Raw genomic sequence first — 22114 nt, forward strand, 5'->3', positions numbered from 1 at the left:
GGTTGCTTCCTTTGCGGCTCACCATTTTGGAGGTTTTATTTGAGCGAACCACGTGTTCGTGCCTGAGCTCTTGTGTGATTTTTTTTTTTTCTGATTTTGTTAGTTGCATTCATATCCATCACGTGTGAACCACCGTTGTTGAAAAAAAAAAACAAAAAAGCGGCCTGAACTAAGCTGTACAATGGACGTTTTGCAAAATGCACTTCCAAAAGCAGAGCATTTTCGTAGAATTTTATGTAATTTATCCAATATCAAGACTATGTAATTATTACCAAAAAGAAAAGATTGTAAAACAATTAGTCATTAGTTCTATCTCAGGGACAGTTTTGTCCGACTAATTGAAAATTAGCAGGTAAGAATTAAAAAAGAACTATTTTGAGATTGGATTAGAATAGAGGGATCGATATGTCAAAATCCTCGTATGGTTTGCCGGTCAACCAAGGGTCTGACGATAAACCCTAGGAGGAGGAATCCGCGTCCATGGCTTCCTCCTCTCTTCTCCGGCCTCTGTCCGCCGGCGCCCTTCCCCGGCCTGCCCTCCACTTCCGTCCTTCCTCCTTATCTTCCCGGCCCCAAACCCGCGGCCGCCGTCCTTCGTCTCTCGTCGCCAGGGCGAGAGGAAGGGAAACCCCTGCCTCGCAGCAGTCCAAGAACGCAAAGGAATCGAACCAGGCCGCCTCCACTTCCGCACCAGGAGGAGGGGACGAGGTGGAGGAGGTGGAGGAGGACCTGCCCTGGATCCAGGAGAAGGCCCTCGATCTTGTGGAGTTCACCGGGACTGTGACCCAGGCCATCCCCGGGCCTCGCGTTGGCCAGAGCCCGCTGCCGTGGCTTCTCGCTGTGCCGCTGGCCTACGTTGGGCTCTCTTTCGTCATTGCCTTCGTCAAGACCGTTAGGAAGTTCACTTCGCCAAAGGCCAAGCGCAAGAGACTGGTACCAGTGGATTCTTGACTTATATCTGAACGGAAGTTTTTTTAATCTTTTTAATAGATTCTTTGTTGATGTTCTTCTCCTTACAATTCTCAAGTGGAAAGAAGGAATTTTTATGCTGATTTAGGGCTACTGTGTTATTGGTTATAAATTCAAGGGCATTGTTTGCATATTTATTTAAAAGAGATCTTTTTGTAGGTAAATAAGAATGCTTTCTTGTTGAAATCAATAGACGAGTTGTTTCAGAAGGGGAAGGATGAAGTGAACCATTCGGCTCTCAAAGGCCTTATGCAGAAGGTAATGTTAGCACTAAAGTGATGAGAATTATGTGCATTGAAACTGCTGGTCCACTTTATATGCTGTGTGGTTAACCAAATATACATGCCTGGATGATGAAAACAAAGAAGTAGCTTATTGCTAAGCAAGGGTTTCATGTAATGTAGAGATTATTATGGAATAACTTTGCCCCATTTGGGGCTATGTGCAAAATGAGATTTGAGAAAATTTTTCACTTGGTAACCTCAGGATTGCTGTTTCAAACTTTTGATCTTTTGATTTTCTTATGTAATCTAATTATCGTTAGTGTTGGCTTAGTTATGCACCAAGGCTGCTAAACTATATTTCGAGAGATGTTTATTAATTCCATTTAGTAGAGGGTCTCTCTTGACTGCATGCAACTGTATATAGGTAATATGGTTTAGTCATAAGATTGTATCTGCATATGCAGCCACATTCATCACATTTTAAAAAACACTAGTGGCTCTTCTTTGCAACAACTCTACAATAAGATAAGCCATTCTTCTAAGGATAAAGTAGGTCTTTCCTTTTGCACTAGCTGTTTCAGCCTTTTACCTAGGGTTTAGAGTTTCTGTCTTCCTTGCTTAATGGCTTAAACACCTTTCCTGAATTCTAACCCTGGTGGTACACTAATTCATTCTGGAAAGAAGTTTATATGGTTGTATCTTGTTGGCTTGTCCTTGTCTTATGGAACTATTGCTATTTACAATTTCAGTTCATTGTCACCGAATCCTTGCTTTTGTCATTCACAATTTTCTTTTTCTTTTTTTGGACATTAGGAGGGGCTAATTCCCACCTTTTCTACCCTATACCCACCTTATGATTGGGAGTTGACTCTAACAGAAATCGAACCCCTGCCTCCTTGCCCAAGTGGCAAGGGGTTATACCATTTGAGCAAGTGCTTGGTGGTGGCATTTGCAAATGTTAAATTTGGTAGGACACAGTACAAGCCTTTCTTTAGTCATTAAATCAAAAATTTTGTTTTCATTTTTCCACTAGGTCTACTTTAGTACCAATACAACTCAATAATTGCTGTATGGAAAAATAGTTATTTCAAAGGAGAAGTTTACTCTTTATCATTTTATCATAAATGGGGATATAAAATATTTCAAGGCACCTGACAGTTGGTTTCTTCCTCATTTGCCATAATTCTTACCAACAAGATTTGCCCAATTTTTAAAGTCCATTTTGTAGATTTCTTATAGCTCACTATTCTTATTGTGTTTGATTTTTACTGTTTCAATATGTGCATACGTGTGTATCAGTATATCTATGTAGATATGTATCCATATTATGTGTATATATATGTATGCATATATATATATATATATATATATATATATATATATATATATATATATATATATATATATATATCATGTATACATGTATCTATGCATGTATGTGCATAAGTACATACTATGGATGAGAGATGATGTTAGGTTGATAATAGCTGTTTAACAAGAAATTCAAGCTGTATGTATAACACTCTTGAACATGTTTCAAAAATCACTTGAACAACAGTATGATCGATAATGTACTGTTCTAGTGCAAAACTGGCATTGATATGAGAGGGAAGCACAAATGGGATAGTTTGAACTAAATGCTGGGATGGAAGCACATGATCATATTTTTTGTTAATAGAAATTTTCAAAGTATCAAATGAAAGGTTATGGTCCATTTTTCTAAAAAGTGCCTAGCGTGTTTCTTATGTTTGCTCATATAGCATGCAATCTTTACTTTATTCTTTAGTCATCATGTTTGCTATGATACTTTTTAAGTGCTTTTTACAAAGACATTTAGTTGAACATCACCATCCCATCATGAAGGGTATAAAAGGAAATTGGTATGCAACTGGCTTGCAGCCAGTTCCTTTTGTATTTTTTTTCTATTATTTTCTGAAGTTTGACCAATCATCAAAAAAGTCAGATATAAAAAACTGAGATATAATCATAACCATTAAATCACTTGGACCCTTTGTGATTGTTGGGTTAGCATTTAGTGCTGACATGAGCTTGCTTACTCTCAGTCTTCTAGTCCTCTCGCTCGCTCCCTCTTGCTATTGGAGATCAAAGATCCCTTGCTGCAGCATTGCCACCTTCGCTGCCACCCGTCCATTGCTTGTTGCATCCTTGTCAAGTCTACTGCTGTCATAGGTCACTTTGTCCATTGTTTGGAATAGGACAAGGTCACTGGCTTTACAAGCGGTAGGACATGGCCTCAAGGGTTCTACTTAGGAGCAGGTGGTGCTGCTTGGCACAGCCAGTTCATCCATGTGGTGGGGGCAGTGGCAGAGGTGGTGGCAGCATGAGGAAACCTAAGCACGGCTATTGTGAGGAATTGCAGGGCTAAGAAGGTTGTGATCTACAATGATCGGTAGGATGAGATCATGCTTGTGATTAGTACCATTCAACACCAATTAAGGATGTGCAGGGAGGTGGAGAGAAAGATAGGGGGGAGGGAGAGAGAGAGAGAGAGAGAGAGCGAGAGAGAGAGAGCATAAAGAAGAGTTGTAGCATTAATTGGGGGGCAGGGTGGCAAGATGGTGGTCAGTCAGTTTTGGGATGGGAGTAGGATAGATAATGGGGGAAAAGGAAGAATACATGGTCGAGATTACCCTCTGGCTTCAATTTATTCACCATACTTGCCCCTCATACTCCGTTGAAGCTGGTCATGGCCGGTCAAGTAAGGACGAATGTTGCCTGTCCATTTAGATTTTAATGGCTAGTCTAACTTGGGAAAATTTTGTTGGATGGAATAATATGAGTACCATAGCAAAACCTATGTATATGTGTTTTTGTGTGTATGTATTTGTTGCTTTCATATACTTTTAAGCATTCATATATTCCATGGCTTTTATTTTTGTAATTATCTATGATTTTTTATTAGCTATTAGAACACTTTGTCGTAACATAGGGTGTATTTTTAAGTTTTGGAAGGTCTGAGTGAATACATGGAATTGTGAGTTTACAGGTACAACTTCAGATGACAAGTTTTTAGGACTCAAGGGGGAAATGAAAGGAACTTTTTAGTTAGTTGCACAAGGCTGCATTAGGAATCATAGGTGGTCCCAAAGAAAGGAGAAAAATATAGATTTGAAGGCTAAGAGAAACAAACTCATGGTAGTTGTAGGAAATCTGAATAGAGTTGGTTTTGGAAAAAGTCATTGTCATCACCATTAGGTATGGGAATGATCACCTAGGGTCTCAAAAGATCAGGGCATATTATTTACTTATGAGGCCATTACGTTGAACATAGAGAAATCTCTCGGTTATTAATTTTACATAATCTGTGATTATGCTAATATGCAGAATCACAAGCTTATGTGTGGACTTCGAGATGAACCCCAAAGTCAACCTCAATATCTATGTGCATCCAAAATATAATGCAATTTTATGTTATGTATTTATGTAATGTAGTGTGATGTAAATTACATATGTATGTATTTTTTATTTATATGAAAGAGAACAAGAAGTTTCAAATCTACTAGGATTCTTAGATACCTCCTACGCAATATGAGATTCCTAATCATACATAAATTAGGAAACTGACATGATTGGCGGAAAAATTCATATAACTAGGAATTACATGGTGTTTCGAAAGCGTGCAGTAACTTAATAGTGTCACAAAATAAAACTTGACACCCTTTTATGACTTAAGAAAGCTTGCAGTAACTTATTAGCTAAAATGACACATGATTGATGCATTCCTAGAGAGTAAATATTAACAAAAATATTTGATAGAAACACAGATCTACCTTCGACTCCGACGTATTTTTCCATGATCAAAAAGATAAATCATCATGCAATCGATCTTATTAAGATGACTGGGCTCGTATACTGTTGATGTTTCGTGCAGTATAACCCCATCAAACAATAGTAGCCTGTTTTGCTTGTATGCCAATTGTCATTGGTTTGATCCATGATGATTCTCTTCTAATCAAGTGATCTGGGTGCATATCAAAATTGGCATAAGATTTCTGGCCTAGCTAAGGCAAAATTATGCTGTTGTTTGTAGCTCTCTCTTTTTTTAAACTACATTAGGAAAATAGGAAGAGAGATCTTAAAGTACGTAGAAGAGGATATTTCTATTTGCTGATACTAACATAAAGTCTTTAAAGTTTTTATTGACCATTTGCTGTCATATTTGCTTCTGGAAGTTCTGCTATTCAGGTTGTCGTTTTGCAGACCCATTATTTCACTTAGTTATTCAGCATGCACAGCACTTGTAACTGTAAACTATTTCATACAATCAAATCTTTTATCAAACATGTAACTTATGTTACTTTGGTGATGAACTCACTGCTTGTGTATATTCAGACAGATTTTAGCATGGAAGATATTTTGAGAAAGTACATCCGGTATGCATTGAATGAAAAACCTTTTAACCCTGACATGGTCGGGGATCTCATACATCTTAGAAAAGCATCAATGTTGGAAGATGCTCAAGTTGCAGCAGTTTTAAATGAGGTTTCAAGGCGAATTGTCAAGGAGAAAGGTGATGTTCGCTACATTTTGCTTTTTTACTCATGTGGTCAAATTGCTTCTTCCTTGAAACCTTCAAAAAATTTTGCATTACAAATTTTAAGATCTACAAATTTATGTTAGTTTGTTTTTCTCTATCAAAAGTTGACTGTTATGTAGTTAGAAATTGAACTTTTTATTTTAAACTTGACTTTAGTTGGCAGAGGGTCTCTGTAGTCTGTAGGGCACTTGACTTGGTCCTACACTTGACTTGGTCCTAGAAGTAGAGGCGGTCTTCTTGTCAAAGACTCGAATCACATCTAAGTAATATTTTGAGTAATATATGATATACCTGATTGTGAATCCATTACTTTTTTTGATAAACACCCAGTCTTTTGCTTTATCAAGTAGAGTTTCTAAAACAGTATGCAAGTTAGAATTCTTCTGACCTATGATTTGATTGAAAATGTGAGTTTTTTTCACATTTCTAAGAGTGCTTGATAACAGCAATCTCAATATGTTGTTGAGACGCGATAACAAGAGAATTTATTCTACATGTTGGAATATACTTATTAACGAACCTTATTTTGAATGCTTGTGAAATTAGAAAATTTATTTCACAATGTTCAGTCACTGATGCATGAAAATAACAACAATATTTTTGTTTTTTGAGAATAGAATTTAAATTAATTACCTAGGTCTGAAGTCTCGAGGATACACCATTCAAGACAAACCCAGAACCTTCAGTTTTTAAGTGAAGGGTATGCCCACTAAGGTGACCTAAGATCATAAAGTGACAACCATATTATTGTGATATGTTCTCACCTTAAGTAACTTGAACCTAATTTATGTTTATTAGGTCACTAGCGTTTGACATGCATGATGCATGTGATTGATCCAAGAATGAGGATTATTTGATGGATGATTATGTTTTTTTGTGAAAAAATAGAATCATGGAGAGAAGGAAGAGGGGGAATTTCTGAAAGCTTAGTTTATTATCTCTCACTATCTTCTCTCTTTCCTCTCACATGTGCTTGGGAGTTTATGGTAATAAAATGGCTAGAGAAGCTTGGAGTGGCAGAAAGCTTGGACTCATGCTTTGGAGACAAAACCTCCTATATGGGCAGATTTAACTTTGTCATTTGATAGTCCAATGACTAGGTTAGATCAGACCTGTAGTGTTCTTTTGTAAAACATGTAGTCATGCTTGAGGTAAGATACAGATTATTACTTTTCTTCTCTTACCTGTACAATCCATGTATGATGGTATGATGGTAGTCTGATGATCTGATAAGAATGGTTTAGGCTGAGGCATAGAGTTGCTAAGGGAGATAATTGTGTTATAACAGTAAAGATAAATAACATTGAAAGCCTAGGTACCCTAGGTATAATGTTGTGTTATATTGTGGTGCCTCAGAAAACATAGTGTTGTATTAGAGTGCAGAAAACAATTTGTAGAATTAAAATAACAATCCCTAGGCACCTTCACACGCAGATGCAAAAATTACATTATGTAGTAGTTGAAATGCTAATTCAGATATGGGATAATAGTATGTTTGAAATTTATAGTTTTTTCATTCAAAAGATTTTTTTAGTCATGTCATGTTATTTCTCTTGATTCTAATTTTATCAAAGTTTCAATTCTATTGAGGAAAAGAATGGATAATTTTAAATAAAGTTGTTGCTTGTTGTACAAGTCATTTCTGTGAGCTTCATGCTAGGAGTGCAATAAATTCCATCTGTGGAGGATGTAACCTTGACATTGTAGAGTAAGGGATTTTTGGTTATGTTGTAGCATTAAGCACAAATTTTGACTGTTATCATGTTATGTTTTTCAGGGCCGGTAGTTATGGACATGTCGGGATTTACAGAAAAGGGTCTTAAGAGAAAGGTTGCTGTGCAAGCCCTATTTGGGAAGATCCTATACCTATCTGAGGTAAGCTATTCTCTTATATAAAAGCTATTCAAATACTTTTCTACCATTTCATCACAGTGACAATGTATATGCAAATGGTGAAGGATTCTCATCTCTTTTTTTTTTTTTTTGGTTAAAGCAAATGGTGGATGCATAGTTGCATACCATATCTAACTTCATTAAATGTAAAATTATATAAGCACACAAGGTAGAGGGGATATTAAATGCTAATATGCAAATCTTGGCAGTAAAGAACCTATACTAAAGGTACTTGCAAACCCTGTATGGGAAAGCAATTTCACAATTTAAAACTCCAAGATACTCTTTGATTTTTTGACATGAGCACTCATATAATTTGTTAGCTTCATTCCTGCCTTCTCTTTCTTTAAATTTGTCGAAATTTCTTATTGTTCTTTCTTTGAATTCGTATTGTTCTTTCTTTAATTAGCTATCTGATCATACCATGTTTCCTTTATTCTTGTGATTTTTTGCATGCTCATTGGCTCGTGTGTTGGAGGGGCAGGATGGGGTTTATTCTGAAGTCCTGAGTTTGTTGATGGGGGCACAATGATAAAAATACTTTTGGCAACATTGGTCAACCATTGCCATTTTCAACTATCCGCATTTTATACTGTTCTTTTCTCCTCCTCCTCCTCCTTCCCCTCGTCATTTTTTCAAACAGTCCTGAAAATTTTGATTTTTCTTCTTTTTGTTTGTTGATGAGGGCATGATAATAAAAATGCTTCTGACAACATCGGTCAACCATTGCCATTTTTCAACCATCCCTATTTTATACTATTCTTTTTCCTCTTCCTCCTCCTCCTGCTGCTGCTTCCATTTCTTCTTTCTGCTTCCATTTGGTTAGCATTAGTGGCATCATTAACTTTTATCTACTATTAGAATCTTGCATTTTCTTTGTTGTAACATTTTTGACCAGAAGATAACTGCAGTCATCTCTTATCATGTATAAGATGGCAAGCATCTCAGTATATAATTCTGGACTGTTGGTCCTTCATTATAGTTAAAGGATTATGTCTGTTAGTTATGGCTATATCTACTTTATCATTTACTATTTTATCTAAACTATCAAGGATGCTTGGTCTGTTTATTTACGACAAGAAACCTCTTATGTTTATCTGCCCTGATTGACTTTATGCATTTTAAACTTCATGCACCTCACTTTTTGTTTTGTTCTTTTTGTTGCTTATGGATTTCTCGATTATCATGCACTTCATTGGAACCTGTTTATCTAATTGTTGATTTTCCACTCGTATAGTCAAAGAGTTCAGGACTATTACAAATTGCCTAGCAAAAATTTAAGCAAGTAGACTGAGCTTAAATGAATCGAGAAGAACAAAATAAAATTGGCAATCCTTTTAAGGACATGCTTTCAAACTGTTGAGCTTGTCTGGAATCCTAAAAAGCTTTGAGCATATTTTACATAGATGAATTTTGCAATAAATAGTAAGGTGTCCACCCATCCATCTATCCTGAAAAAAATATATTAAAAAGGTGGAACCTTAGGGGTATCCGGTATCCTGAAGAAAATATATATCTGGGTTTTTTTTGGAATGTCAGTTACTTTTAAACTGCCTCTATCCAATTGCATGTAGCTAAGGCAGAGAGTAATGTATCAATTTTTTTTTCTCTCCACATAGTAGATTGGGAAAAGTGAGCTGGGAGTGAAAATGTAGACTTTAATCTGAATGTAGCAAGGTTTGCCATCTCAGTACCGGATTCCGTACCGGTGTCATACTAGTATAGTGTCGGTATGGTATCGTATGAAATTTTTTTTGACGTACCGAGTGTCGGTACGTTCTCCGTACCAGGTACTAGTACCGAACCGTTATGGTATGGTATGCTCTCGTACCATCCGGTTCTGGCCGATACGGTATACCTTGCAATGTAGGCTTAGGAGCTAAAGTGAATATAACTAAAAAGAAATGAACAAAAGTACGATGAAGTGCAAAGTGTACAACAAGATGAATGGAAATTGCTTCTAAGCTTGAATGCACAAATATTAACATGTTTTTTTTTGTGATAAACCTTATTAATTAATTTTGTGCATGTTTTTTCACTGACACTGTTTTTTTGGCCTTCTGTTTTAAAGTGTAAGTTTCAAAAATAGAAAATTCCAACTTACACAAGCCTTTGTATTGATGTTAATCAACAAGTTAGAGATCCAACCGATATAAACCATTAATCTAGCAAATGTATTTTGAGAATGCGATTGTTGCTGTTCCATCATCATCTTTAAATGCTTGTCCTAACAAATTGTGATCAATAATAGAGCACGACTCTAAACTGAGATTTGAGAGGTCTCATGGAAGAATTCAGCAGAGGTTTTTCCCAACTATCAACTTGATGTCAGCTTATCAACCTTGTGTTGGTGCAAAAATCCTGGCCAAGGCAGTTAGGCAACCAGAGGCCTTGCTTTAAAACTTAAGGCATTTAGGTATGTGATAAAACCTAGCTTATTCTTTGGTGATTAAGCCTATGCAACCAGGGAGCAGCCCTGAAAAATTCTGGTAGACTTGAAAAGTGTCTACCCAGGTAGCATGTACCAGCAAAAGTTCTATCTATAGCTGACTTAGTGAGCCACTTTCACAATCTAAGTTATCTCATACTTATGCAAGCATTGTTTTATAATTAAACATTTAATAGAGGTGTATGACTACTAGCTGGTTCAACTGAAGCATGTCATGTGCAATGCCGGCTGTTTGGCTTCCCTCCTCCTCCTCCCCCAGTCAGAGAACCCAAAGAAAGAGGAGCTGTTGCTGGGCCAACTTTTGAGGGTGGCACGGAGACCTAATTTCAGCTCTGGCTTAGTCTTTAGGACTATTTGATCCAAGAAGCTGTCACTTTTGTGCCAGTAGGAGGTCTAGATTCAAGAACCGTAATTTAAGTTGATTATATGAATCAAAATTAACAGTTCTGTGGGAATTAGGATAAAGGGTTCAACACTTGTGAGATAGTACAGCCATTATTGATTACAGCACTAGACATGAAGTTTGACGGATAGGTATTCTATGGGGGCTATTTATGGGAAATGGCTGAAGTATAAAATGTAATGCAGGAATTGGAGGAAAAAAATTATTGCAATTTTAGATAAAAATAAATGGGCTTCTTGAAGAGAATTTGTAAAGATTGGTTTTGTAGCCAAAATTAGAATCTGTGGATGACAGCTGACTACTTAGAGGCCTTAGAATTGGAGTTTCTACGAGAATCTGGAAGTGTAGAAGGGACAGCTAACCAGCAGATATTGTTAAAGAAGGAAAGATTTTGCATTCTCTTCATTGCCTAGGGTTATAATCTTTGCCTTTTGCCTTCAATATGGAGTTACACAGCTTATTCATTGCCTAGGGTTATAATCTTTGCCTTCAATATGGAGTTGCTCCCACTACTTACAGGAATACCTCAAACCTTGCTTTGAACAAAGACTTCTTCATTGCATGTGTCACGAAAACTTCAAATTGCCATGCAGTTTTTTTCTTTTGGCCTCTTCATATTTCAACGACCTTGATTAAGTACTGAAACGAAATCATTTCGTTTCTTGATCTGGAACTTTGTTCATTTAAATCCTTTCATCCTTGTTGTCCCTTGTGTGACCTATCTGCAATATTTGTCTCCGTAGTTCTTAGTCTATACAATCATTTCATATAGTCTATAGAGCCATTTCATGTATGGTTAGGTTTTCTTTTTCCGAAAAGTGACAGGTTAGAATCCATTGGTACCTACTATTTACACTTGAAACCCATCCGAATGGTATAGTTAGAAAAATTTGATTGGAAAAAGAAGTATGATCTTGTTTGATTAGTGTGATTCCCTTTTTTTTTAAAAGTCTTGTTGTTGCGATCCAGCTTGGCTTGCATTGCTTACGAATGGATAAAATGTGATATATGATTTTTTATGTAGTTGATCTCAATGAACATAACTAATAGAACTTATCCATTTTTTGGTATACACTCCCTTTTTTTTTGTGAACAAATATGTAGTCTTGTACTCTTGGTGCTTTATTCTCCTTTATTCTTAACAACGTGCATGTCTAGTTACTTAAGAGTTCATTAAAACAAAATAGAATATATCATGTTGATAGCCTCCTTCCATGGCAATCCATCGCGAGATGGTGCCAGTGAATCTTGGAATACTGCTTCCTGTTTCTGGAATTATTCCTGCTTGGTTTGTTGCCTTTCTCTTTTGGGTTGGGGCTGGTGTGGGGTGGGGTGGGGGTTACAGTTACGTCAATTACTTTGCATGGTGCATTTCTCTTAATTAATATCTTGTAAAAGCATTTTACGATCCACATTAGGTTTAATCAATTGATGGACATACAACTTGCAAGCACAAACACTGATGAATGTTTTGTTATTCGTCTGAATTGTTTTAAGTTCACCTAAGTAGTTGTAGTCATCATTCATTTATTATTTTATACTTACGTTGATTCTTCTATTTTGCATCTTAATCCAGCTTCCAGAGTTTTGTTCAAGAGACAGCTCGCTAATTGTTAAAGAAATATTTGGAGTTACAGAGTATGACTGGTTCCAATTTCAGATTTGTATGCCACTGCCCCTAAAATTACATTTCCGCTTATTTCTTTTTCCTCTTGTGTGCACAGTGAGGATGCAGACACCCTCCGGATTCATACACTTTCTGAAGTTGGTGATGTTGAATCACTTGAGAAGATGGTTGATGATTCTGATGCAGAAGATCCCAAAGATGGCTCTTTATCTGCTCCTTGATCTCAAAGTAACCTCCAAGCTTAAAAAATTGGAGGGGGAGCGATTTGGAGAAACATATGTTTTATGTTTCTAGCATGTAATCTTCCTGGAAAGCAGCGGTAGCTAGCCAAAAGCATCTTTTCGACATTAAATACTTTCAGCGTTGGTGTTTAAGAGGGAGAAGAATTCAACAGGTGAGAGGTAGTAATAGAGTGTTTTTCCAGTGCTGTTACGCCAATATGGTACTTGCATGCCTCCTGTACAAGTAGTTTTGCTTAAAGGAAAATGGGAACAAAGAAGCCACTTTAATTAGAAGCACAGATGAACTGTGGAGAAATCTCTTCCTGTATGGTTGCCTTTATTTCTTTAATTTTTTCGATTAAATCGGTTAGGTGCTTGAGATCAGAACTGGTTACAGCAGCGCTCCAGCGCTCCTGGTGCAAGACTCCTTCGCATAGAATGATTTAATTGGCCTGCTGTTTGCAAACTTTTATGATTATGTTTTTCCCAAAATAAATGATGATATCCTCGATTCTCTATGGGGTTTCAAATAATTATCTTATGGTTGTTTCAATTGTGGAACTGCATTTAGTTGACAACGGAAGTAGGGGATGTTGAGGGAAGCATTCCTCAAAGAAGTTACCTTGCCATATTACCTCATGCGAAGTATATTTTCATTTGGAATGCTTAATGGCAAACAACTTTATGTTGGATCACCATAGATTATTATTCTTGAAGCCATGCGTATCATGAGCGATTTTATTATTGATCATCCAGAGTTTTGTGGAAATCCTCCAATATCTTGGGTGATACGGTTGTTGTTATTGGCTAAATATCTGCAATTTGATTGCATGGTTCACTAGCCGTTTTAGCTTCAAAGTTCAAACATCTCTGTTCTCACGAGGGAGTGGTCCTGTACCAAGCGATGATACCATGGTCAGAAGTACTGGTTATTAGTGGTGGCAAGGTCAATACCTTGAGACAACTAAAAAGAGATCCTCTTAAAGTTTAATAGCTACTCGTGGAAGGCGCGTTTTATTTCTTTTTTGGCTTTCTTTCAAATCCAGTGTTGTTGCATCACTGATTACCTCAACCTTTTGGTTACAGTTGTATATACTTTAGTTATCCCAAACTAAGGGAACAAGAATGACAGCTTAGAAAAATTGCTTAGAGATATGGTAGCTTAGCGCCCAGAAGACCGGGAATAAGGCAGAATAGGACGCGGATAAATATATTTAATCCACTGACATGAGGATTATTCTATGCCCACGCCCTCATTTTTTGAAGGCTTTGAAGGTTCTTATTCTGACTTTTTTTAACTGACACGATTTATTTAATCCACTGCAGGTTTGTATGTTATGGTTTCCATGCACGAGGAGCTGTGCACGTTCAATATATAAAAGATAAAAGAAATAAAACTCTAGTCATGATAGAAGGAGAGAATAATCATGGGTTTCCAATTAAATTGGATGGATCAACTATTGAAAGGGGCATAGGAGACTTTTGGGGAGAAAGTTTATGAGAATAATTTGATTTAGAGAATGAAGACTAAAAGTGTTGAATTGAGATGCACTTGTTCCACTTGGACTGGTTCATTGATTATATATTTTAGCAAAACAAAGTTGTTAAGTCCATACATCACCTATGGTTGTACCATGTAACATGATTGCCTATCTTTTCTATTCTTCTTATAAACCCATCATGCACAAGTTGAGAACTGTTCAAGCCTGGTCTTCCACGAGAATCATGCCATAAGATCAAGTGGATGGACAGCTGTTATCATATGAAAGAAGTTTATTGTTATGAGAAATATGTGGTAGTAGTAGCCAGTTCTGCTTTCTTAAACACCAACTGCACTTTGAGGCTTTGTTCAATTTCTCTTGGCAAAGAAGATGTGAATGCTTGCGAGTTCAGATCATGTACTTGAGTTCTGACTTGGGGAACAATTTGGCTAGTGGCAGATATTCAAACTTCAGAAAAATCTGTTAAGGTGTTGGCAAAAGTTTGTGAAGAATATGGATAACCAATAAAAAAATAATGCATGCATGCCTTTTTATGCATTTATTCATCAGTTTATGTTAATTTATACAGAAACAAGCGGGGGAGAGGCAAGATCTCAAAAGCCAGGGGTACCACCAAGTTTAGCAATCGGTGGAATGACTTCCTTCGAATAATTTGCGACGAGAGCATCAATAAATCGTAAAGTTCATCGACTATATAATGGTTCTTAACTGATTAAATTGCTAGAGAATACTCAAGGAAGTCTTTTTCTCTCTCTTTTCTAACAATTCAGATAATATTCTTATGAACAAACATCTAACTACTGTTCTCAATTCCTCTGTGCTCTCATGGCATGGACAAAATGGAAAGTATATTTAAAAAAAAGCCACCAATCACAGTGAAACACACCACTCCCCTCTTGCCACCTTGCTGGAGAAGTAATAAGATATTTTAAAATTGCAGATGTGCAACTTTCAACTACTGTAGATCCCAAGAACTATCAGGGAAGTTTCAGCATTCAGTATATAATAAACAATAGCCAGTAGAGGGGTCATGTCTTCTGATGTGAGATTCGGGTCAAACTTTCTTGCCTTGCTTTCCGTGGTCTAGACTTGGGATGCTCGCTTCCTCCAGGTTTTATGCCGTTCTGACTTTTGGAGTTTAATGCGCTCGTAACAACTACCAACCCATCCGTGTGTTGTTGGGGCCTGCGTATGGCTATAACTTAGTCCCATACTCTTGGGAAGTTTGCATTGTTCTAAGTGCAGATCGCAGGAGCAGGCATTGCCATTTGCCAGCCAACAGCAGAAGGCCAGGTAAGAATTTGTTCCATGCCTTCTCAAAAGATTATATATTGTTAAGAGTGATAGCTGCATATCATGCATCCTTGAGGTGAATGAGAAGAGAAATCACAGAAGACAAAGATTACTTCAGAGTTCATTGGAAACTAAGATTTCTTTAGGGTTCATTGGAACCTATTTCCTTTTAGATCATGGAGAAAATTCCAGTTAATGTTGTTGTCATATTTCAAGGATTATGTTTGCGAACTACATGGCTGATATGGAGTTTGTGAACTATCAGTCAAGTTTAGAGGACAGAAGAGAAGGATGAAGGGAAGGAAATATTAGTTTCTGAATTGGGGTTTAAGGAGAAATAATGTGACACTTTTTTAATTGAAACCACATGGCTGTCTAACAATGCAAGTTAGTCTCCCTCTCCTTTGCATCAAGCTCTCCATATAATCACATGAGAGAAAAATGACACCAGTATTAATACCTTTTCAGAAATAATATTCACTATTAATTTGGTGGATTGATGTCGGCATCGAATAATAACAGGTTATATTCTTCCAGGTTCATCTTCTCGGCATATTTCAGACCCCAACAATGTCTTACAAATTTGTTACTGATCATGTCGAAGGAAGTCATCTCTTCTTGTGGACCTTTGTAGCTGCACTCCTATTCTTCTTCATTTTTATGAAACAATCTCAATGTAATCAAAGAAAGAAGATCGGTAGGAATTCGATGAAATTGCCACCAGGGGGACGAGGTTGGCCTTTGATTGGTGATAGCATCAAGTGGTACAGAGCTGTAGCTAGTTCTCATCCCCCAAGATATGTGGAAGATCAGGTGAAGAGGTATGTGGCAATAAAATTTTCTTTGAAGAGTTTCATTTGATTTTTCACCAAAAAAAAAAATCATTTGAATTCTCTCCATAGTCATAGCTACATTCATTTATCTCTTTTTATTATAGATACATCCATTTCATTTATCTACTTCTGCTAAAGAGACTTTCAACACCGATATCTGACTCTATCTTGTTTCACAATCATAATCATGTTATTAATTAAACAGCTTTGTCTGGAAAATAGAGTTGGGAATGCCACCATTATGAACCAAAATTGGAATCTCTCCCCAGTGCAAGCACCGAGAAGGGAGGTGCCAACCGGCGGATTGAAGCCTTGTCTGTTAATTTGACCAATTGATTACTTTGGCTACAATATATTCTAAAGATGATACAAAAATCAATACTTTTTTATTTCTTTGGAAATGATTACAAAGTTAATAATTTTTAGGTAAGAAAAAGTTGCTTTAACTATTGAAGAATTGAAGCATAAGCAATAAAAATCATTCGAATAGTGATGAGACTCCATGAATTACTAGCCAATGATAGCTTTATGAGAAATCCAATGTTTTAAATTCATGTTTCGAGCGGCAATATAGACTCACATGACAATATTAACATATTTTGGGCTATATACAGGTATGGGAAGATATTCACATGCAACCTCTTTGGTAGACAAGCTGTTGTCTCAGCTGATCCACACTTCAACCGATTCATTATGCAGAATGAAGGGAAGTTGTTCAAGTCATGCTATCCAAAATCATTCTGTGATTTGGTTGGGAAGAATGGAGTGATTGTGGTGCAAGGAGAGCGGCAGAAGAAGCTTCATGGGATTACTGTGAACATGATGAAGTTAGAAAAACTTAATTCAAATCCCCAATTCTTAGAAGATGTCCAGATGGTCATACTTCAGACATTGAACACTCTACAGGAAAAACAGGTTGTAGTGCTTCAGGATATCTGTAGGAAGGTAAGTATAGCCCACTTAAGAGCTTGCTTCTCTAAGTTGTTCCTCACGTTGTTTTTTTGTTAAGAATTGGGGACCAACGAACACATTAAAAGAAGCAACCTAAAAGTTTGATTTATGTTGTCCAAAGGTGGCCATAAATTTGATGGTTAATCAACTATTGGGAGTTTCAAGCGAGTCTGAGATCGACGAGATGGCTTGCTTATTCTCTGATTTTGTTGATGGTTGCCTCTCTATTCCAATCAACTTGCCTGGATTTTCCTATTACACTGCAATGAAGGTGACTAACCTATTTAAATGACCTACTACTCCATATGTAAAGATCCAATATCTTCTTAAATACTTAGGAGACAATTTACTATGTTGCACAAAAGATCGTCCCCTATTAGATAACTATAAACTTTCTTGTGCAGCATAACAAATTGCAGACAAGCTCTAGTTTTCTCCCACTTTCTTTTTTAATACAAGTCCTAATCCTGATGATGACAGAAAATTTCATAATGCAAATATTAGATATGAAAGATCTTCTAGTCGTAAATATTCTTACGATCATCTTGAAGATTTCTCTCATGGTTTTGTTGGCCATAACAGGCAAGAGATACCATCATTAGAAAGATCAAGAAGTTGATACAGATCACGGGGCAGAAATCTAGGTCGGCAGCAAGCAATGGGGTCCTTGGTAGACTAGTTGATGAGGAAAACTTGCCTGATGATGTTGCTGCAGATTTCATTATAAATCTCTTATTTGCTGGAAATGAGACAACAGCTAAAACAATGCTCTTTGCTATTTATTTCCTCACTCACTGCCCCAAGGCATTAGAGCAACTACTGGTAAGGAGAGCTGCTTGCAATGCTTATGCCACTAAAATTATTTGCTGCACTTTGATTTATGGTATCTTATTTTAAGATAGATATTAGTAAGCAGTGATAACTAAATATATGCAGTTTTTTGTTGTCTTAAACCTTCAGAGATTCCTTATTTTTAAAATGATAAGTTGTTGCATGTTTCGAGTCTAATTCTGTGCTCTACTTCTACCCTTCTCATATCATATGGCCAAAAGCAAAATCTTTTTCTCATTGCATGTTCAATCTTTGAGTAGGATGAGCAACAGAATATTAGAAGGATGGCCCACAAAGACATGCTTGCATGGGAGGATTACAAAGCGATGCCATTCACTCAATGTGTAAGAAATTTATCAGTTATAATTCTTCTTTAGTTTCTTACTCTAGCATTTTAATTAAATTAACTTAGAGAAGATTGAAATCATATCGAATATAGGTAGCAAACCATCATAGGCAGGCTTCTCATGCCTCATGATTGGGAACTTGAACTAACGGCCTTATACTTTATTTTCGAAACTTAAAAGTCTTTGTATTAGGAAAGAACTATCAAAAAGATATGATGAAGTGAAACAATGGAATGAGTGCCTCTCTTGCCATCTCTCTTTGATAAGGTCTTGAGAGATGAAACAATATTAGATATAAAATAGTATTCTTAATCATTCCTTATAGTCTTATGCAATGCAATAGTAATAACATGGATTGCATTGAATTTGGTGATATATGCAGGTTATTAATGAAACCCTTAGACTTGGAGGAATAGCAATATGGTTAATGAGGGAGGCAAAAGTAGATGCTGAATATCAAGGTAATAGCATTTTATGTCTTCTTCATTTATCCAATCAGAATCATATTTTTTCCCTATATTATATGTATCAATAGGTATTGTTTTTTATTAGTGTGAAAGACAGATGACTTGGATAAAAATTATGAGGATGAAGTTTAAAGAGGAAGACCAAATAAAAAGAAGCTTCAAAGAAAGAAAATGTACCTCGGTCATATTCTAGAATCACTCTCTCCAAAATCACTATGATATCTGTCCTTGAATTGCTCCTTTAAATTATAAGAAATTAGAGAGAGGAAATTAACAGAAGTAGATGAAAATGAGTGCTGATTTTCTCTACTATGCTAGAAACTAATGCCTAGATTGTCTAGATTTAATATTCTATTTTCATTTCCTTTCACTGCCTCTGAACATCATAATATACTTCATTCCAAGGACCTTATCCATATGAATGAAAATCCCTTTAAGTCAATTATTTATTTTAATTCCAAGGACTTTCCTTTCACTGCCTCGGTCACTGCCTCTTATCATCATCATCCTTTTCGTAGCTAGTTATTATCTTCCTTTGTTTTACTTGTTGTCTTGACTTATTTATCTTTTTATTTGCATGGTCTAGGCCATACATGAAAGAGAATGTTAAACTTAATACATATTATTGATCCATTCTCTATCAATATAAGCTTTTGGACTAAGTCGTTACATAACATTGGTAACCATTAGGTTATAAGTGAGGAGTAGATCGGGTTGTATCTCATTACGTAAATTTAAATGAATAAGTGAATGATCAAAATACTCATAACTGTCACATACCAAAGTAGATGTATTATTTTTACAAGAACATTTTCTCAAGGACAGAATACATACATAGGCAAAAATTATAGAGTAAGGTGTAAAAAATATCTTGAAAAGTAAAATAAGAACCGCAATTATGAATGGTAAAATCAATAGTAGCACTTTTAGTTTATTTAAAATAATATATTATGACTTTAACTAAATAAAATTATCTCACTATTTTTTTCTTTTCTTTTTCTCATTGTTTGCCAGATTTTGTCATCTCAAAAGGATCCTTCGTAGTTCCCTTTCTCTCAGCGGTTCATTTGGATGAGAATATATATCCCGGGGCTTTAAATTTCAACCCATGGAGGTGGATGGAGCAAGAAAACAAGGTTAGTGTTTTATTTATGAAAAAAGTCATATTTGATAATTTATTGATTACACTTTATACATATGTTTGATAGTTTGTATTATTTTGGTCAAAAGAATAAATTTCTTCCATAATTTTCCATTTGATCAAAGCATATATGTCTTTATACACTGATTTGAATATGAACCCTTATTTTTTATTCATTTTCAAAGTTTTAGGGATAATTTATGTAGCTAATTTAATTTTTAGAAGCTATATGGTAATCAAATGACTTGGTTCATCATCTGAATATTCATTCCAAGTCATATTGTGGAGATTTGAATGTATTTATAGTTACTCTTGTCAGATTAAGTTCCTTTTTTTTTCTATATACTTAGAAACTCAAGTTCTATGTATATGTTGATAACTATTTTTTTTTTATTTCTTTGGTTCTAAGGAGAAGAGAAATTGGAGAACTAGCCCCTTTTACACACCTTTTGGAGGAGGTGCTCGATATTGTCCCGGGGCTGAATTAGCTCATCTTCAAATTGCTTTCTTTTTGCATCACTTTGTCACTAAATACAGGTTTATATACTTTTCCTTCTCCGACAAGTTACGAGAATTTGCATATAATTTTTCTATTTGATATACTCTTATATAAGAAATATAAAAATGATTCAACTTGTAGAAAACTTAAATACAAAAATATTTTCAATAATATAGTTAGATAATATTTCTTAACAAATATATTAATTAGATAAAGTTAAAATGAGATAATTGAAAATCCAAATATACATTAATACATATATACACATGCATAAATAATAATATTACCTTCCAGTTTTGATAATAATGCAGTAGGAGCAGGTCCATGACCACTAATTTTCACAAGCATAGCATATACTTTGGTGTAGTCCATATAATTTTGGAGATAAATCCAAATTCATGAACTCCAAAATTGTTGAAACTAAAGATGAAAACTGAATGACCACCTAATAGCATTTACTCATACATATAAACTTATGGACATACATATATGTTTTGCACATTGAAGGGGTGTACGATTAGGATATACATTTATGCACTTGATAACTCAAAAATATATAGTTGATAGGTCTTTGTCGCATTTTCGTTTTGCTTGTATTACACAATTATATTATAAGTAGTTTGTGTATCTTTCACTTGCAACAAAGATTGATTGTGCTGATATAGATTTACGGGTTATGACATACTATATACTGGATCTCTCAATAATACTCTAGTTAATAGTTAATCTATCTTTGATTAGGTGGATTTGAGGTTGTAAAAGTTATTTAATTATGCTGTTAGGCTAAAACCAATACACAACCTACATAAGGAAACCTGGTCTTCACCTAAAAATCTTTATTTTTTAAAGATCCTCATGGGTACCAATAACTTGCAAGAACCTTCATATGAGAACTTTTCAAATCATATGATTCAATTTATGCATGGAAATGTCTCCTACTAGATGTCTATGTCACACACTTATATATTAAGTATTCATGAATAAACAATTACATGTAGATTGAAAATGTTGTCGCTGAAATTATGGTGAACTAATTGAAATATTTATATAAAAAATATAAGCAGGTGGGTCCAACTCAAGGATGATCAAATGTCATTCTTCCCTTCAGCTCGCCTAGTTAACGGATTTCAAATTTGTATCATCAAGAATATGGATGCAGTTCCAGTTCAATGAAATCTTGTCTATATTTACTACATTCGGAGACTTCATCCAAGTTGCATTTCAAGGCTAGTAATGCTATAATTGTATATTCTTAGTTAGTTCATGATGTAAATTATTTTTTCTCCTACAAAGTCATGTATATTCTTTATATATGCATACATGATGTGTATAGGTGTGCTTATGCAAATGAGTCCAAGTGCATGTTTCTTTTCCATACTTTTGCAAGGATTCATCATCAAAATTTCATGTTCTCTAAAATATCACAACATAATTGATATTGTTAGCACTTTTTTCATCCTGTCCGAACATGTCATGAAACCCCCTGGCGAAGTTCCATTCAGTTGTGGTAGAGAAGAGTGGTGACAAGCCAAATGACTGAGTAGATGCATGTAGGCATGCCACTAGCGTTTGATCAGCCGAAAAGTAATCAAAAGAAGGATAGAGAGCAGCATGTATCTAGGTGCCTTAATTTTTAAGAACTTTTACCATAGTTACACCACCATTTTAATGAGATGATAAGATATGAGCATTAGGCTATGATCAAGGTATAACGCTGCGCTATGGTGGTAAAAGTCAAGATATAGCTACTTTTAGAATAGAAGCTATGGTAGACTAAGATAAGATAAAATGCATTGGATTGATTGTCGATGGGTCTCTTACAAAGTACAGTTTTTATTGACTTATGTAATTAGATAACAACTACACACTATGACTGTTGCTATCATATCTTGTCTTCACTTCTAGT

General features: G+C 35.6%; 2 protein-coding genes across 2 annotated transcripts; both read left to right on the forward strand.

Annotated features, from left to right (window-relative positions):
- The first annotated feature begins 402 nt into the window (after positions 1–402).
- On the forward strand, positions 403–12862 carry LOC103714791. Its single transcript, XM_008802199.3, has 6 exons — positions 403–933; positions 1129–1227; positions 5547–5724; positions 7529–7626; positions 12073–12134; positions 12221–12862. The coding sequence occupies exons 1-6, from the start codon at positions 481–483 to the stop codon at positions 12342–12344; spliced, it is 1014 nt and encodes a 337-aa protein (XP_008800421.1). The 5' UTR covers positions 403–480; the 3' UTR covers positions 12345–12862.
- Positions 12863–15764: 2902 nt separating this feature from the next.
- LOC103714807 (abietadienol/abietadienal oxidase) lies at positions 15765–21636 on the forward strand. Its single transcript, XM_008802224.2, has 9 exons — positions 15765–15960; positions 16587–16917; positions 17045–17194; positions 17506–17745; positions 18015–18098; positions 18484–18562; positions 19583–19704; positions 20119–20246; positions 21273–21636. The coding sequence occupies exons 1-9, from the start codon at positions 15800–15802 to the stop codon at positions 21379–21381; spliced, it is 1404 nt and encodes a 467-aa protein (XP_008800446.2). The 5' UTR covers positions 15765–15799; the 3' UTR covers positions 21382–21636.
- Positions 21637–22114: the final 478 nt, after the last annotated feature.

Source organism: Phoenix dactylifera, unplaced genomic scaffold, assembly GCF_009389715.1.
Source record: "Phoenix dactylifera cultivar Barhee BC4 unplaced genomic scaffold, palm_55x_up_171113_PBpolish2nd_filt_p 000144F, whole genome shotgun sequence".
In the NCBI taxonomy this organism is placed as follows: Eukaryota; Viridiplantae; Streptophyta; class Magnoliopsida; order Arecales; family Arecaceae; genus Phoenix; species Phoenix dactylifera.

Bases quoted from the DNA above. Each gene is read 5' to 3' on its own strand.
- LOC103714791 (XM_008802199.3), top strand. From the start codon at position 481: ATGGCTTCCTCCTCTCTTCTCCGGCCTCTGTCCGCCGGCGCCCTTCCC. The intron at 934-1,128 runs GTACCAGTGGAT...ATCTTTTTGTAG, and splicing joins AGGCCAAGCGCAAGAGACTG to GTAAATAAGAATGCTTTCTT. The intron at 7,627-12,072 runs GTAAGCTATTCT...ATCTTAATCCAG, and splicing joins AGATCCTATACCTATCTGAG to CTTCCAGAGTTTTGTTCAAG.
- LOC103714807 (XM_008802224.2), top strand. From the start codon at position 15,800: ATGAAACAATCTCAATGTAATCAAAGAAAGAAGATCGGTAGGAATTCG. The intron at 16,918-17,044 runs GTAAGTATAGCC...TGTTGTCCAAAG, and splicing joins TTCAGGATATCTGTAGGAAG to GTGGCCATAAATTTGATGGT. The intron at 17,195-17,505 runs GTGACTAACCTA...TGGCCATAACAG, and splicing joins CCTATTACACTGCAATGAAG to GCAAGAGATACCATCATTAG.